At 41.4% G+C, this 18,462-nt stretch overlaps 2 protein-coding genes across 4 annotated transcripts in view; one reads left to right on the forward strand and one right to left on the reverse strand.

Annotated features, from left to right (window-relative positions):
* The first annotated feature begins 916 nt into the window (after window positions 1–916).
* On the forward strand, window positions 917–13,671 carry BIRC7 (baculoviral IAP repeat containing 7). Its single transcript, XM_012539625.3, is given in 10 exon segments — window positions 917–924; window positions 1,730–1,742; window positions 2,326–2,417; window positions 2,419–2,903; window positions 5,428–5,527; window positions 5,747–5,825; window positions 5,931–5,979; window positions 8,353–8,562; window positions 9,282–9,353; window positions 10,997–13,671. Coding segments are annotated over 10 exon segments (1,302 nt in total). The 3' UTR covers window positions 11,191–13,671.
* Window positions 13,672–13,752: 81 nt separating this feature from the next.
* Window positions 13,753–18,462, reverse strand: part of NKAIN4 (sodium/potassium transporting ATPase interacting 4) — a 109,519-nt gene continuing 104,809 nt past the window's right edge. Inside the window, exons 6-7 of one of the 3 annotated variants that reach the window (XM_012539623.3) lie at window positions 16,233–16,317; window positions 13,753–14,523 (exon numbers count right to left, since the gene is read on the reverse strand). In XM_012539623.3, coding sequence (XP_012395077.1) covers window positions 14,514–14,523; window positions 16,233–16,317 — 95 coding nt within the window. In that variant the 3' untranslated portion in view covers window positions 13,753–14,513. Of the gene's footprint in view, window positions 14,524–16,228; window positions 16,318–18,462 lie in introns of those variants that run through there. The other 2 variants (XM_012539624.3, XM_003757608.4) reach the window with 2 other exon arrangements.

Consider the following 18,462-nt stretch of genomic DNA (forward strand, 5'->3'; position numbering starts at 1 on the left):
TTCAGTCTTCATAGTTCTCTCTCTCTGGAAGCAGATGCTATTTTCCACCCTAAGTCCATTGGAATTGTCTTGAATTACCATATTTCTGAGAAGAGTCAAGTTCACCACAGTCCATCATCACATAATCTTGTTGCTATGTACAATGATCTCTTGGTTCTACTCATTTCACTTAGCATCAGTTCATGTAAGTCTCTCCAGGCTTTTCTGAAACCAGCCTGATCATCATTTTTTATAGAATATATCTTCTATGATATCACATTCATATACCATAACTTATGCAATCATTCCCCAACTGATGAGCTCAATTTCCAATTCTTTGGCACTACAAAAAGGGCTGCTAAATCCATTTTGGGGTCCTTTCCCCTCTTTATAATTGCTTTGGGAATCACATCTAGCTGAGACACTGTTGGATCAAAGGGTATGTACAGTTTTATAGCCTTTTGGTCCTAGTTTCAAATTGCTCTCCAGTTCACAACTTGACCAACAGTGCATTAATGTCCCAGTGGGAAATTTTTTTGTTTGGAGTATAAACAGAATCCAGTCTAGGTGAACCTTTGCCTGGGGGAGGAACTCCCCATCCTTGATCCCCTCCTTTAGAGTTTAATAGAACTGAACTCATGAAAGAGAAAATTAGCCAGAGAAGTCCAGATGAAAATGGCTTTCCCTTACTGGATTCCTTGAGACTACTGAAGCTCATGACCAAACTTTATTCTCAGCAGAAGGAGTTAAAGACTGTTAATCTCCTCCTCATTAAATGTATACCAATAAATATTAAGTTTCACTCATCAAAAAATTTCCTTTTGGAAGGGATTTAAAGCATTTCAGCATCTCCCTTGGCATTTTTTATTACTGAAACTACTGGCCATCAACTTATTGATTCTAGGCTGGCCTAATTAATAAATTATTACTTGTCACAATGGCTGGGTAGGTTGGTGGGGCCCTTGATAGTAAAAGGGAAGTTGGGAAGGGGAGACTTTGATGGTAGAGATAATGTATTCAGTTTTAGGTATGATGAATTGAAAATGACTATGGAACTTCTAGTTAGGGATGTCTAATAGGCAGCTGAAGATGCTAGTCTGAGATTAGGGCTGAAAAGTAGATCTGAAAGTCATCAGCATAAAGGGAATTATTGAAAATATAACCTCTGCTGAGATCATGAAGTGAAAGAGTATAGAGGGAGAAGATGTTTCAGAACAGATCCCTGAAGGACATGTCTGTTTAATATAACCTGGACAAAGATTCAGTAAAGGAGATTGAGAAGGTATGATTGGGGTCAGGAAGAGAACTAGGTTGCGATAATATCAGAATCCCAGAGAGAAGAGAGTATTAAGTAGAAGAGGTTGATTAGCAACTTCAGTTGAGTCTCAGCAAATACTACAAAGCAAGTCAAGAAGGATGAGGACTGAAAAAAGGCAATTAGAGATGGCAGTTTCTGAAGAGATCATTGGTAACTTTGGAGAGAGCAATTTGAGTTGAATGATGAGATCAGAAACCAAATCATAGAGTTAAAAATAGAGTAAGAGGAAAGAAAATAGATAAAATTTAGACAAGGTCAAAGGCAAAACTTGAGCCAAGCTTTTCCTAGATGGAGAGTGGCTCTCTATCCACTATGAAGAAGAGGGAGGTTTTTTTTTATTTTTTATTTTTTTTTTATGATAGAAGATGTACAATTGAAAAAAAAAAAAAAAACTTTGGCTATTACTACCATGGCTCTTAACTCTCCCTTTAGGTCTCCTGTGAATGTGGGACTAAATTCTTAGTCTAGTTGAAGTCAGAAGAATTGACTTGTAAATGAGGTAGGGATATGCTAATGGAGACTTGAAGAATAGCCTTGACTAGACTTTTGTGGGGGAGAAGGGGAGGGCAGTGAAGAGGGGAAAGGATCTCAAGGTAACTGACTTTTCGTGAGATCTTATGAAAGCAAAGACTAGATCCCAGATTCAACTTTTCTGTCTAGGTGCTGCTATATTTACAAGCCACCAGATTCTATTAAGAGAATACATGACTCTCCAACTTTGGTAGTCAATCTCTTGTTCATAATTTTTTGGGACAGTGACCTGTGGTGTCTGTCCAGAAACTGCTTTCTCTCTGACCACAACCAACAACTGAATGTATATGTATATATATATAAAATATACCTCTTTTGGAGCTGCTGTCATCCCTGGGAAGGCTCTGGCTCTGAGCCCTATGACTCTGGGATTGACCACTGTCAGAGCATGTGAGGTGGAATCCCTGACCCAGTGCTTTCCAGAAGGCTAAGCCAGCAGATTTGGAGCAGTCCAGTGTGGGTTTCCTCCCATTTCCCTTCCCCCATCCTGACCCAAGGCAGACATCCAGACAAGCATAATAGAAATACCAGTTTTCACTTCCCAATTTTTTGAAAGGGAGGTCACACAGCTCTGGAGGAAACAGGGAGACCAGAGTGCAAGTGGATGAGCCCAGAATGGGCAGTGAGGCCAGCCGAAGAAAAACCTTCCAAGACTGGCCAGCTGAGGGCCCTGTCTCTCCCCAGGACCTGGCCAGAGCCGGCTTCTTCTACATAGGCCCTCAGGACAGGGTTCAGTGTTTCTGCTGTGGTGGGATGTTGGACAACTGGACCGCTGGAGACAGCCCCATCCTAGAACACCAGAGGCTTTTCCCCAAGTGTCAGTTTGCCCTCAGCAAGCATACTGGCGGTCTCCCTGACAGGAACACTTCTGACAGCGTAGATGGGCAGATTTTGAGTCAATTGCAAAGAATATCAGAGGAAGAAGAAGGGGAAGGAAATGAGACTGTCCTGACTACGAGACCTGCCTACCCAGATATGGGAGTAGAACAAATCCGCCTGGACTCATTTCACAACTGGCCATCTGCTTCAATGGTGTGCCCTCAGCAACTGGCCAGAGCAGGCTTTTTCTACACAGGTAGGCTGGATGCTTTATTTCATACACGCTGGTTGTGGGGCCTTGAGCATAGATATTAGTTTAGAGAAGTTAGCCTGTGTTTTCTTTGAGGTCACCTCTTTTTCATGGACTTGAGTCTGGAGTTACATTTGTTCTAAATCATTCCCTACAAGTCTGTGGCACAGGAGGCAGACTGGGTATGTCACATAAACTGATCCCTGACAGATCTCTGCCAAAGAAGGCTGGTTTTGCTTGGCCATTGTCACACTGTAGGAAGCCATGTGGCTATAAATGCACTATAAGGAGAAGTGGGTGCTTCTTTTTCTGTGAACATTTCCTTTTTCCTTAGCTCCATCACCCCTTTTAAACACCTGATATCTTTTTAGATTTTGAACATTCATTTTTGTAAAGCTTTGTGTTCCAAATTTTTCTCCCTCCCTCCCTTATTTCCCCTTTCCCAAGGCAATCTGATATAGGTTAAATATATGGAATCCTTCATCGATTTTGAGAGATTTTCATTTCAAAACCTAGGATTAGAGCAGTAATTTATAGTTGAGTATTAATGGAAAGTCTAGTATATTCTTTACTGTGGCAAATTTAGCCTGGCTAGAATTGAGGCCATCTTGGAACATTCTTATGACCTTCAAGACCATCTAGCTGGGATTTGAAGAAAGGCAGAGAATCCAGGAAGCAGAAATGAAATAAAGAATACTCCAGGCATGGAGAAGATCCAGTGAAAATAACTTAAGTTGGAAGATGGAGTTTCTTGTTTAAGTAACAGTAAGGAGATCAGTGTTACCGGATCAGAGCATATTTGAAGGGGAGGAAGCATGAGATGTGAGAAGACTGCAAAGGTAGAGAGGGTCAGCTTGTGAAGGGATTTTAATCCTAGAGCCACTAGAGTTTGTTGAATTGGGGGGTGGGAGGGACATAATCGGATCTGTGCTTTAGAAAGATTGGTTTGACTGCTGAGTGGAGGATGGACTTGAGGCAGGGAAATCACTCATCAAGCTGTTGCATAATCCAGACTTGACTGAGGTGATAAGCGACTGTATCAGGTAGGTAGCAGTGTCAGAGGAGAGAAGGGGGTTTATGTTAGAGATTTTCTGAAGATAAAATCAACAAAGGAAGTTTAAACAATTGAACTCAGATCTCCACAAATTTAAGAGCAGTATTCCATGTAGTATACAATGCTTTTTTATTGTTTAAATCATAAATTCAGAAATAAAGCATCTAGAGAGGCAGAGGGAGTAGATCAAAACATTTTTGTGAGTTTTCTCAGTTTACTCTCCTGACCTCAGTCCTTCCTGAGGCTTCCTAACCTAAATTTAGGGTCAGAAGCAACCCCAAAGGATAAAAATGTCTTCTTGTAATAATAGGATGGCTAGGAAAAAGGTGGTGGGAGAGACCAGGAAGGGGAATGGGAAGGAGCCAAACAGCTGCATTTTCACCCCAAATCCCTTACCCCCCAAATTAGAACACTTCCTTAACTGTCCTCTCTTCTTGCCCTATTTTTCATCAATCTCAAGATCCTGAGTGTTTTCCTGTGGAACAATTTTAGGACCAACCTTTGAAACTTGAATTTGCAGCTCAGTTGGGGTCATCTCTGAATCCTGTCTGTTTAACACTGATCAATGCATCCAATGTGGGCCATTTATCAATGAAACTCTTCATACTTCCCACTTCTTATTTAATTATTTTAGCTGTATTTCTTTGTTTGATATTTAGACCAGAGGGCCACTTCCTAGCAGAAAGGACTAAACTATGCTGCCATAACTTCTTAATAATTTGGGTTTATCCAGACCATGCCCCAATTAGCCCTGGAATTTATCTATTCATTTCTCCCACAGAAGATTACTGGGCTTTTTACTAAAGGTGTCTAGCTCCTCTGAGAGTCAATGTCAGGAGGATACCTTCCCTGAAGGCTGTCCCCTAATCATGGGGCCCATTGTCTTGGGGCTTGGGAGACTTTGGTTTACTCTTGGGTAAGGCCCAGTTTTATTTTTATTTTTCTAGGTTCCTTAGGACACCCAGTAAGGATGTCCAATTTTGAACAGAGCTAAATTTTTGGGGGTAAAATTTAGTCTTACTAGGGAATAGAGGAGCCACTGGAAAAGTAGCTTTAGACTATGTAATAACCAGTTAACATTTATATATAGCACTTTAAGATTTATGAAATGTGTGTGTATATATATATATGTATAGGTAAGATATATAGGTATATATATAGGTATATGTATAGGTATATAGGTATATATATATATATATATATATATATATATATATATATATATATATATAAGGTAAGATAACATATGTGTCAGAGACAAAATTTGAACTCAGTTCCTTCTGATTCCAAGGCTGGTTTGCTACCCACTATTCCATATTGCTTTAGAATAAGTTAAATGAACCGCTGAGATACTGAGCTTCTGGTTCAAGTTTTCATTAAGACAATCATCTGCTGCACCTGGTTCAGGATGCCCTGCTTCTTCTCCAAAGCCACAGTTCCAGCTGCCCCTGGAAACCTCTCTGTGCTGTCTTTCAGGCCAGCATGACCATGTGAAGTGTTACTACTGTGATGGGGGCCTGAGGAACTGGGATCGAGGGGATGACCCTTGGAGGGAGCACGCCAAGTGGTTCCCTAGGTAACTTGGGGTGCTGTGGAACTTTTATGTGTCCAGCTTTCTGATGAAGGTATTTGATGTCCCTAGGCCAGATGTTGTACTTCTGCAAGAGAAAGCTATCTAGGTCTGCCCTGGAAAAGTTTATGTTAGCTTTAGAAATCTCTCCTATCCCCTCTTCCTTCTCATTCATTCCCATTATATCCAGTTATATCTTTTATCTTTACTTTTGCCCTTTTTCAGATGTGAATTTCTGCTTCAATCCAGAGGCAGGGCCTATGTCAGTAGCATCCAGGAGTCCTCCAGCCTACTAGACTCCTGGGTAAGTTCATATGATTCTCCTTACAGGATTTTTGGGGGGATAATGCTTAAGAAAAATCAAATCCTGCCACATTATTTATTTTTAAAAAGATGTTGTGATTTTTAGGGTCATGGAGAAGATCCAGGAGAGGTAGATTCCACTCCTTCTACCCCAGGTTAGTTGGGAAACATTTTTCTTCTTATCATAGACTTTCAAGGTTCTTGGTAATAATGTAATCTAACCCCCTCATTTTACATATGAGGAAACCAAGGTCTGGGGATCTGAAGTGATTTGCCCAGAGTAGCACAACAAAGTTAGTATTCAAACAGGTCTCCTGATTTCCAACCTAGTACCTTTTCTCCTCTAGTATGCTGAATGTCATCTGCTTGCTGCTTATTCTATTCAAATAAATGGAGGATGGGAATGCAAAATGGAATTAATTTTTTTAAATGTTAACATTTAACATTTAGTTAAATGTTAACTACTCCTTTGATTTCCTACCTCGATGATCTGTACTCAAAAACAAGCCAACCTGTTAGCCTACTGTTCCAGTTTGACTGAATTGATGGATTCTGTTCTTTACTAGCAGTAACAAACTCCAAACTAATTGAAAGGTTGCTTTGTCATTTCACTTTCATCTTCTCTACCGCATCTTAGAGTTTGCTTTCTAGAAACTACAAGCAAAGTGCTTTGAACCTAGTGGATATTCAGTAAATACCCAGTGATATTTTTGAAATTCAGACTAAGCTGTGACCCAGCCCAGTAGGTACTCAGTCACCTAGACTCCAAAAGCAAGCCTTGGTTATAATTTCCATGTTCCTGACTTCTGCCAGACATGAAGTATGTGAACTGTGCCTCCAATTGCCTCTGATATTGTCAGGTTTTATTGTATTCTGAAGGTAGGAGATGGAGAGTAAGCAAAGAAAATCTGCCCATGTACTTGGGGTAAATTTGGTTCTCTTCAATGTCCCTATTCTTTCAAAACAACTCCCAACTCAAAACAGATGACTTGTTAGATCAAAGCATTTATTTACTGTTGGGCAATGGAGAAAGTGAAAGCTTTGGTCTGAAGTGCTCTTACTGACTCATCCCTGTTCTCATGGGATCCTACCAGCTCTGGAGGGGAATTCACCCCTTTTACAAATTTGAAATTGGAGGACCAAAGAACTTATATTTTTTATTCTAGTTTATACTGTGAGCTAGCAGCAGAGATAGAACTAAAGCTCTGGTGTCCACATTCCTTGGCCAGGAATTCCCTTTACTACAATAGGCTATTTACTGCTTTTGTTGGGTGGCTTGCTATGGAAGCAAGCTCTGTGGATCCTAATCTTTTCTCTTTAAATCCTGAGAAATCAAACCTCGTAGTGGAAGTCTGCCTTTGCACGCTCAAGAACAACTCTAGGAAAACTGGGACTTTGGTTCTGGAATCCTTCCAGAGCTTCCAATATCACAGATCACTCAGCAAACATTTGTTAAACACTGGCTGGGAACAGAATACTCAGCTGGGCACTGAGGGAGATGCAAACATAGATATGAACCTGTCCCCACTTTTATGGTATCTGTAGTCCAGTAGAACCGGATACACACAAGCTGTTGGGAGAGTGTCTTTCATCTATATTTTCTGTCATCTTGCCTCTAATGCTATAGTTCAGATCTTCTTTAACTTACCTAATATAAGAACTGTGTACATGGCACCTGTTTAAGTGCCGTGCATTCAGGGAAAGAATACTGGCCTTAGAACCAGAAGGCCCATATTAAAATCACATGTTTTCCTACTCTTGGGCTTATGCTATTCACTTTGACTCTGGGTACCCGTTTCCTCCTCTAGGAAATGAAGGGGCTGGACTACATGTCCCCTTGCATCCCTTCCAGTTCTGACATTTTATTTCTGTGGTGTTTATGGGGAGAACTACTGCTATAAACTAACTATATTCTCTCAGGTTTTTGCTTTGTGCTATTACTGTTTCAGGTTGCATGGCTATTAGCATAGATTTTAATTCAAGGGGTCTCAATCTTTTTTGCGTGATGGACTCCTTTGGCAATCTGGTGAAATTTATTTGCCCCATTTTGGAATGTTTTTCAATAAGTAAAATAAAGTATATAATATTCCAATAGAAACTTATTATTTTAAAATATAGTTATCAATTTTTAAAAAATCCACAAGTTCTTGGACAGTCTGGAATCTATATATATAAGCCCTATAGGGACTAACTCTGGATCTTATCTAACAGTATTAAAATAAGGTTCTCCATTGTCAAAGGGGTCTCTAATTTTCCTCCCCACACAATAGACTTGAAATCAATTTTCCCATCTGAAATGACTGCTCATTTTCTTGGCTTTTTGATACCTTTAAACAGAGACACTTACCTTAAAGTAAACAGGCCAGTTGGAGTTGTGTTTAGGATGCAGCTGGGGAAAGAGCAGTACTGTTGAGCAGCCACTGACTAGTCGGCCCCGGCTCAGTGACCCTGCCCTGCGACCCCTTGGGCAGCACCGACAGCAGCCCATCTCCTCTTGGGGTTCAGTGACTCTCCATTCCACTTTGCAGGTAGCCCAGGAAGCCAGGCTTGGCTAGCGTGGCCAGCCTGGCGGCAATCCACAGTGGTAAAAAGTGTGCTGCAGATGGGGTTTGAACAGAGCATGGTGGAGAGGTTGGTTCTGAATAAATACAGGCTGGCTACCCCAGCCAGCACATCAGTATCTCAGCTGGTCTCTGATCTAATCCAGGAGGAAGAGAGGAGTGCAAGAGAGACCAGAGGTACAAACACTTCTTCGTTGCCTGTGTTAAATGGGTAGGGTTTGTTCCAGTCTGTAGACCTCCCTCCCTTCCGAGGCCTTCCCCGAGTCCTCCCAACCTCCTGTTTAGGAAGCCCTCTTCCATCTCTCCTTCCTCTGAACTCTGAATCCCTGGTATCTGGGTTATTCCCTTAGGCATTTATCAGCTCCTATTTTTATAATTTTCTACTGTTATTTCAGTGTTTTATCTTCCCAAATATATTATAAACTCCTCAAAGTCTGGCATTGTCTACTGGAAAAGTCAAGATAATTGCTTAATGAAGCCCTTGACTTAATAATGTATATTTTGATTTAAAAATGGAGAACTTCTCAGTGGCTCAGTATGGATGTCAAAACTCATCTAACTCCCTTGGGTCATTTGGGGTCACTTCTGCCTTTCAGTTCTGTGTTTTTGGGTAGACTACAATATGGGGACACTCAGTGGTCAGTATATGGAACATATGCCATCTGGTTTCATTGACTGAAGAAAATTTTTCTTCTCCCCACCCCCCAGAACCTATCCTTGTATTATTTTGGGATTGAATGAATAAGTATTTTCTATGGAGAAAAATTTTTCCAATAGAGTTGGAGTCTCTTCTGAAAAACTTTATGCCAGTTGTCTATGGGTAATCACCAGGGATCTTGTGACATTTCTTTCACTGACTAGGGAACATGACAAAATTTATAGTCTGTCTTTCACAGCACCTGCTCCCATGGCATCTGAGTCAAGTGCACCCAGAAGAGAAGAGCAACTTGAGCAGATCACAGAGGCAGGTGAGGGGCTGGGCAAGATTTGTACATGTGCACCCTTAAATATTATTTTTATTCTCTGTCACCATCTTGGTTCTAAGAGTTGGTACCTGAACAACTAGAGGGCACAATGAATAGAGTACCAGGCCTGGAGCCCAGAAGACCCATCTTTCCAAGTTCAAATCTGGCCTCAGACACTTATTAGAGGTGTGATCCTGAGCAAGTTGCTTAACCCCCATCTATAAAATGAGCTGGAGAAGGAAATGCAGACCCCTCCAGTACCTTCGCCAAGAAAATGCCAAATTGGGTTAAGGAGTTGGGTATCAACTGAAATCACAGCAACAACACCTGAACAGACCAGTTTAAAGGTTAGAGCACAGTACTCTATTCTTAACAGTTATTCTCAAAGAAACCGTTTTCCTTTCCAAAGACTGAGGTTTCTAGTCATTAGGGGAACTGGGCAAGAGAGTTTCAATAGACCTCATACCCACTGCCACAAAAAGAACTCTGAACATTTTTTTAATTGATAGTAAGGCAATAGAGTCCTTGAGCTACAATCTCAAGATGCATTAATAGGAATGAAATGCTCAGAATGAGGGATTAAAGCTCTCCTTTACCCTGATCAAGTCCCTTTAGAATACTGTGTTTGGTACAGAGAGCCATATATTTAGAAAGGATATTTATAAACAAGATCATATCAAGTTGGAAATGACTTAAAACTATGTCTTATGAGAAGTGAAGGTCAAAAGAACTGGATAGTTGAAAAGAACTGGAGGTGTTTTATTTGTAGAATAGTAGACTGTTGAGAAATTGGGGGATGAGCAGAAAGAAAGGGGCTGTGGATAAAAATCCTCAGGCATTCAGAGAGCTGGCCTGAAAATCAATTGGTCATATGGAAAGAATGAGGGATGATAAGTAGAAAGCCCAAATGTTTCATTGGTTTTCTTATAAAGTCAGGAGAAATAGAGGAAGGCTCCTTTCATCTTGATCAATCCCTTTATATTAGACTTATGGGAGGACATGGACAAAAATCCCCCCAGAGTGGGGCAGGCATGAATGAGTCCCAATCAAACCAATGACCCCACAGATCCATTTGAACCTTTTGGAATAGAGATTGGACCCTTTGCATTTCAGGTCTTTGACTAGTGGGTGTTAGTTGTAGAGATTCAGATTAGATGTAAGAAAATGTTTAAAATTGGAATGGATTTCCTGAGGAGTCGGCGAGTTTCTCAGCACGGGAAATCTTTTAAAAGATATAGAAATGATTACTTGATAGGGCCTCTCTAAAGGGAATTCCTTTTCAAATATTGTTAGTTCCAGAAACCTCTGCTGCTGCTGTTCAGTTGTTTCAATCACATCCAACTCTTCATTCCCCCATTTGGGATTTTGCTTTTTAGCAGGGTGTGTGTGGGGGGGACAAAGATAGTTTGTCATTTTGTGATGAGGAAACTGAGGCAAACGGGGTTAAGTGACTTCCTTAGAAAGTGTCTGAGACCAGCTTTGAACTTGGGAAGCGAGTCCTCCAGGTTTCTACCCCGGGGCTCCATCCTCATTGGAACCTGGCTGGCCTCTGAGGCCCCTCACACTGAGACTTTTCACCTTCCCATGTGAAGAGCAGCCTTCTTCTCCTTTCCTGACCTCCTCTCCTTGCCCTTCCTTGCCCACAGGACCCCTGAGCACGGAGCAGCAGTTGCAGCAGCTAAAGGAGGAGAGGACATGCAAAGTGTGCATGTACCAAGTGGTATCCATTGTCTTTGTCCCCTGCGGCCACTTGGTCTGCTCAGAGTGCGCCCCAAACCTGCAGCAGTGCCCCATCTGTCGAGCCGCCATCCGCGGCAGTGTCAGGACTTTCCTGTCCTAGCCGCGCCTGGGTGAGTGAGAGGGCTCTCCCACGTTACCTGCCGCAGATCAGACATGGCGGCAGGAAAACAGCCTCCGAGAGAGCAGGTTAGGCCAGGGGTCACATGGACATTTGAAATTTCCGTTTTCCTTCCCTACTTACAAAATGGAACTTAGTCAGAAGACAGTGCTGTGAGGCAGAAATATAGATGTCCCTGGAGAGGGCAAAGGGGCTTTGCAAAGAAAAAAAGTCATATGGCATTTATCCCTGGCTGAGCATAAGGCTTGGAACCCAGACCTCCCCTTGGCAAGTGTCCTCACCTGGGCATTTCCTGTATCAGGGGAGTCACGGGTCCCTAGCTTCTCTCGTAGCTGAGTGAAGTTTGGTAAGAGGGATGGATGAATGGAAAGGTAGGTTGGTCTAGAGATCTCCAACCTGTGACTATTCCCTTCTCCACGAGTACCTCCCTCCGATTCACTCTCTGAGTAATCGTGAAAATCAACTCTTCCTAGAGACTCCTCATGATACTCCCGAAGGAGTGTCCGACCTCATCATGGGAGCCATAGCTGCAACTTCAAGCAAGGTTAGCATAATTGGGAAACCATTAGGGGACATCAAAGGGCAGGGGAAATAACCCAGATCCAAAACTATATATCTAAGCGTCTCCTAAGGCAACATTTTTTGGGGGTTGAGGTATACAAGTGTGAATTTCTGCTTTGGTTTTTCTGTGACTATGTTTGAAGTTCTTTAATTTTTTCCAATAAAGTTTCTTCCAGTGTAATCAATGCCATGAGGTTGACCCTTGAAGGTAGGAGGCATTCCATGACAGCCTAATCTTTTGTTCATTAATAATAGCAAGCCTTTATATAGTGTTTACTTTGTAAGTGCTGTGCTGAGATTTAGAATTACCTCATCTGATCCTTACAACATCCCTGGGAGGTAGCTGCTATTATCCCTACTTTACAGATGAGGAAACTGAGGCAGAGATTAAAGGACTAGCCAAGTCACACAGCTGTTGAGCATCTGAAACCCAGAATTTCCACCTAAGTGCTCTTAATCGCTTTCTCTACCAATCTCCTGCCAATGGCACAATATCTTCCACCAGGATTGATTGGGATGACATTCTACCAGGGGAGAGCCTTGAAACCCTTAAACTTGACTGCCAATCAGTGTGCCTCTAAGCAGGAGGATGGGTGGATGTCTGATCAATAGCTGCAGCTGTTAGGAATTCTGAGGTAGTTTGCAGGGTACTTCTTTATGCAATGTATAGTAGAAATTTGGAAAGGATTTTACAAATCACAGCTTAGTTCAACTGCCTTATTTTGCTAGGGAGTAGTAGTGACAGAAGAGGCAGTAACATTCCAAACTCACAAAGGGTCAATGGCAAATGCTGTACGCAAACTCAGAAATCCTAACAGCTATCTGCAAAGCAAGAACCTTCTTAAAGAATCTTGATTTCAATTGTTCTTTTTAAAATATGAATATACATCTCAAGGATCTGATTTTTTTTTTTTTTTTGTACATGTTAAATTTTCTCAAAGCAAAGGCATTGTTTTCTGGGAGGGATCATATTTTGGACTGCTAGCCACTAAATCCAATTCAGATTAGTACGTGGGCTACAGTGGCTGTCCTGGAATGCAATTTCAGGACCTTCTGAATCCCTGACATCTATTTTCTATTATCTAAAATCTCTTTGGTCAGAGGAAACTTATGTACATACAGGTCCAAGGGAGAAGGGCTATAAATGGTCAAGATTAGAATTCTTCCTTGGGAGCAGGAGGTTAGAGGCCAGCACTGAATCCATGGAGATGCATGGTACTGGAGGAAGGAAAGAGGGGTGAAAAGAGAGGTATTAAAGAAAGGGGGGAGAAGGGAGTGATGGCCGAGAAAGCAGTTCATTGTTTTGCTTGGGGCCCTTCTGGCTACTTGTGCTCCTCTCCTCTACGTGCAGGGGGCAGCATTATTCCATGATTTTGGAGCCTTTGGGTGAGCCAGGCAGATAAACAGATATTGAGCATGAGCCTTTCAGGTTTGATAGCAGTCATGTTAATGAAAGGTGGTCAGAAGGCCCTGCTGTTTGCTCCTTTTCAAAGTTGACCCAATAAAATGATGAAAATCAAATTTATCTTTGTCCAGCTTATGATGGTTAATAGAGTGACCTATACATCTAGAATATATTAAAAACACCAGCTTGGTTCTTTTGTCTAAATGTATTATCAATTTATAGATTCAGAACTATCAAATCTTAGAGTTGAAAAGGACCTCAGTGATCTAATTATGCAATCTTGGATTTAGAAGTGGACAGCTAGTTCAACTAGTCCATTTTGCAGATGGGAAAAATGAAGCCCAGAGAGGTCTTGCTCTAAAGTTGCACAGCAGAGACAGTCAAACCTGGAAGAAAGGTCTCTTGAATCCCAGCCCACAGCTTTACTGCTAGATGATTTTGCTAATTAATACGTTCATGGAGTTGACCAGTGGACCATCAGAGAATGTTTGTGTCCAGCAGCAGCTGCTCCATAACAAGAGGTGTTCCTAGAGGCTCAGCTTGCTTCCAAATGAATAAAATTGCAATGAGTTTAAAAATGGTCTGTGATTATTGAATTTAATTGTTCACTCAATGACCATGGCTCATGAAGGATGTCCCATTAACATGTGTACATACATACATATTATATATATATATACATACATATTCCTCCCCTGTCTCTTGCCATCTCTCTCATTAAACCATTTCCCATAGACAAACTCTTCCACTTTTAGCTCAGAGCTCAATGCTCTGCGGTCATGGAACAAAAATAACAAACAACTCATTATGGACGCCAGGGTACCTGTTGTACCTCAAAGCCAAACCTAGGCTGGGAGTAGCAGGAGGGATCATTACAGCATACAAAGTTCACCAGTTTTGCTCCACTGACGCAAAAAGCATCCCATGTGACATGAGCCTTGGGGTGGGAGCAGCTGTGAGTACATACAACATGTGTGATTTTTGTTTTTGTTTTTTTGTTTTTTAAAGAAAATTACAAAAAGAGTAGGCATCTGCAGCTGGGTCGTGACCACGCCTATCTCTGTGGGCCAGGAGGCCCCAGATGGGCAGAAGTTGGGGGAAGGAGGTGAGGCCTTCCAGGCCTGAGACAAGGCCGGTTAAAGGCCCAGGATCCTAGGACACTTGGGATGGGTATGAAGATCACTGGGATGCTCAGAGTCAGAACAGAAATGGCCCAGCCACGTGTAGTACATTCATTGTGTTAAGGAGTAAGATGGGATGAATTCTTCAGACCAGGGTTTCCATGTGATAGGGAGGGACCCTTCTTTACTGAGTACTGGTACAGCATCCTCTTCTTCACTTACGCAGGCCTGCGGGGACAGTAAGAATAACTGGGATTAGGGAGGTCCAGGTCACAAATGGAAATTTTTTTTCAAAGAAAAGTTCTTTACTCAAGTAAAAGAAGATTTAGGGGTACCCAGATTCTCCTCTTCAAGTTTTCAAAGGTTTTTTATTTTAAGAAATCTATTGTTCCATGGTGGCAAAAAAGAGAAAATTTAAAAGGTCCACTGACTCTTTGACTAAAAAGGAAATCAATTCTGTCTTTCCCCCCAAATAATAGCTAACTTGGCACTATGTTCCAAGTACTGAGCTAAGCCCTTTACAATAATTATCTCACTTGATCCTCATAGTAGTTGATATTGTTATCGCAATTTTACAGATGAGGAAACTGAGACTGAGTGCAGTTAAATGGCTTGCTTAGGGTCACACAGCTAGCAAGTGTGTAAGACTGGATTTGAACTTGGGTATCTCTCATTCAACTGGGCTGTAGGCAATTATTCAATTATTTCAGTCATGTCTGACTCTGTGACTCCATTTGGGGTTTTCTAGGCAAAGATACTGAAGTGGCATTTCCTTCTCCAGCTCATTTTATAACAGAGTTAAGTGACTTGTCCAGATCCTACAGTTAGTAACTGTCTTTGGCTTGAACTCATCAAGGTGACACATCCTGATTCCAAGCCCAGTGCTCTTCCCACTGTGCTACCGAGCTGTCCCATGTGTAATTGTATAGACTCATAGGATTTAGAGTAGGAAAAGATCTTGGATATCATTTAATTCAACCCCACCTGTTTTATCTATAAGGAAAATGAGGTCTAGAGAAATTAAGTGAATTTCCAAAACAATACATGAAGTAAACAGCAAAATTGAGTTTAAAACCCAAGGACTCTGATTCCAAAATTAATGTTCTTTCTATTACTTGGGATCCTGGGAGCAAGCTATCTGATGAGACATTCCTTCGCAGACATCATTGTCTTTCAACGTTCCTGGATAATGAAAGAATGGGCAACAATACATGATAAAAATAGGAGGCAATTTTAAAATAACTTAAATCTGGTTTTAGAGTTTTTTGAACTACGTGTTCTAAATGATGGTCCAGAAAGATGGCATGGGAAGTTTTTTTAGTAATAGAAGAAGCCAAGTTTAGATATAAATTTTGTTGTAGAAATTCTACAAAAGTAAATTGATAAATGTTCAATTTTAATTAAAAGGTCTGGGAATGAGCAATTGAGTAAGATCCATAAAAGACTTGTTTGGGTACCTTAATCAAATCTTAAAATATTTTAGAGTCTTGAAGACTTCAGAGAGAAAAAAAAAACTTTATGAAAAAAGAAAACTTAGTTTTATAAATTATGTTCTTGTGGTCAATGAGGACATACTTCTCAATTCAAAGGATCATCCCCCAACACTCTCACCAGAAGAGACACAAGACTGGATAAGGGGACTGAAAAAAACAATAGCATGGTAGAAGGACACTGGCCATGGATGTTTGCCTGGAGAATTGGGTTTTATAGACACTTTGTCTATTAAAAGGGACTCAATTCTGGGGAGAAATCGTATGGATGAAGGACAATGAAAATTAGAATTTTTAATTCACCACATAGAGACATCTACCAGAAAAGAATGCCAATTCTGTCCCAGGGCCTCCATCTGTCAAATCCCAGATAAACAAGCCCCTAGTGGAGAGGCCCTACTGTGAGGAAGCAGAGGAAGGGTCTCTCCCTCTGGGGCCTATACTTACAGGTATGTCTGCTTGAACAATAGGTTGGAGGGCTTTTCATTGACATGGTAGAGAGGAAATGGATCAAATCCACCAATGAAATCAACTGAAAGAAATTAAGACCCAAATAAAACAAAACCAAAGCATGGCAGATGGTGTTAAAAAAAAAAAAAAGGAAAAAAAAAAGGAAACTAAACCAACAGAAGCAGCAGCATGTGATGACAGATGGACACATGAGAGCTCCTCTGCAATAGACAGGAATGGACACTCCTGCCTCCCCCTTCCTCCCCACTACTGGTAGCCCCAGGGAAATCAAAATACCATACCCACTCCAGGACTCCAGCCAGCCTACTTTCTCTGGAAAGGAAGTGGTTTTAGCAGGTGATTTCCCACTTGAATGTTTTTAAACAGATCAAAACAAAGAAAGATCACAGGACCACAGATTTAGAGACAGAGGGAGTCTCAGCCAAAAAGGGAAAAATAATATTTGTTCTATCAATTGCAGTATATGGCTGGGAAATCTAAAGCTTTAGGGCATCTTCAGAATAATGCCTTGAAGTTGGCAACAGTTTAAGCCAAGGATTGGGATTGGAATGAATTTCTCCAGACCTCCGCCCTGACCAAGGTCTCTCTCTTGATGAGGAGCAATGGAAGGTCAGGAACAAAAAGGGAGATGTTCTTTCCAATATCTTTTATAGATTGCTCTGACCTCTGGGAAATTCTGCATCTCCATTCATAGGACTGAGGGCATCATTTAAGCAATGGCCCAGAAAGAATTCCACTTCGGGGTAGAAGAGAGTGGTTTAGGGAAAACTTTAAAGTGACCTTAGACTTCCTCTCAATTAAGCTTCATCTGTAGTTCCATCCTGGTATGACTTAGTCCTACCAAGCCGAGACCTTAAAGTCCATTTGCAGGTGGGGGTGCATTCTATTATTCTATACAATTCTAGGGATACATACCACTAGCACATGCATTTCTCAACAATAGTCATTTGGGGCTGTAAATGCATGGGAAGTTCTCCATTCAAGTCTTGGGGGATTTTTTTTAATGGGCAGTTTCACTGGTACATTGTTAGGTGCTCCCCTGATGAAAACCTCATGGCTGTTCCCTGGCTCAAACAGATTCTCTTAACCCACTATCTCATGAAAAACCCATCCCAGCTCACTTGCTGATGAATGTGCCTGAATACTTGGAACTAGAAGCATTTAAAAGAAACGTCAAATAGAGGAGAAAATTAAAATGCGGCTCAAATTTTTCAGGTCACTGAAAGGACTAGCCCCTTCTGCAAGTCTAGAATACTGATGGCTTGTCAGTGTTAATTATTCGACCCGGCATCCCCCAGCTGAGGCTGGGACAGGACTGAAACGTACCAGCGGTCTCATCTTCCCCAGCCATCTGCATGGGTTTCCAGGGACTTCATTCATACTAAGTCAACCTGAAGAGTTACATTACTCATACAGAGGCAAAAAGCCTTTGCATAAAACTTCTAAGTTAGTATTTTTCTGGGACATGACACTCTGATACATGATTTCCTTTGCACCTCACAAGAAGCCTGTGAGGTAGACATGCTATATATCACTTTATATATCATTTTAAACAAGGTGAAATGGTCTCAGAAGTTCAGTGACTTGCAGGAAATACCAAAGGCAAGACTTGAATCCAGGTTTCTCTTTACTTTAGGTCTAAAACTGTTTGCACTGACTGAGAACTTTCAGAGACAACCTCCAAAGCATGATCAAGTTTACTGGTAAGGTGCCAAGAAAATATAGGGAAAATACTAGTGCTGGTTTAACTTTGCTCTCTGGAAAGAACCTTCTACCATGCTGCTAGTGCTCCCCACGCCAACCTAGGGAGCTCATAGCATCCACCCTGAATCCTACTCTATTTTGCAATTAGCATCAGTCTAGATGGAAAAATCTGGTGAACAGTTGTCCAAGATGAGCATCTGTATCTCCACTGTCTTAGGCCAGTGATTTCTCTCTCCATGGACCTTGTTAACTGACTGCTTTGTGCAGCAATTCTGCTTTTTAAAAACTACAAAGAACAGATTTTCAGCTCTTACTGAAAATAGTGGTGGAATTTGAGCAGCTTCTAAACTTTCCGAATCTCTCGACATTTTCCACTGGAAACTCAGGGAAATCAGTCTTTGAAAACTGCTTGATATGGCCACCCAGCATTCATCCATCTGCTGTTTCCTTCCTGTCCCCTCACACCTGCTGAGTTCCCATCAGCCACCCCCTGGCCCTCATA

This window comes from Sarcophilus harrisii, chromosome 2 (genome assembly GCF_902635505.1).
Source record: "Sarcophilus harrisii chromosome 2, mSarHar1.11, whole genome shotgun sequence".
NCBI lineage: Eukaryota > Metazoa > Chordata > Mammalia > Dasyuromorphia > Dasyuridae > Sarcophilus > Sarcophilus harrisii.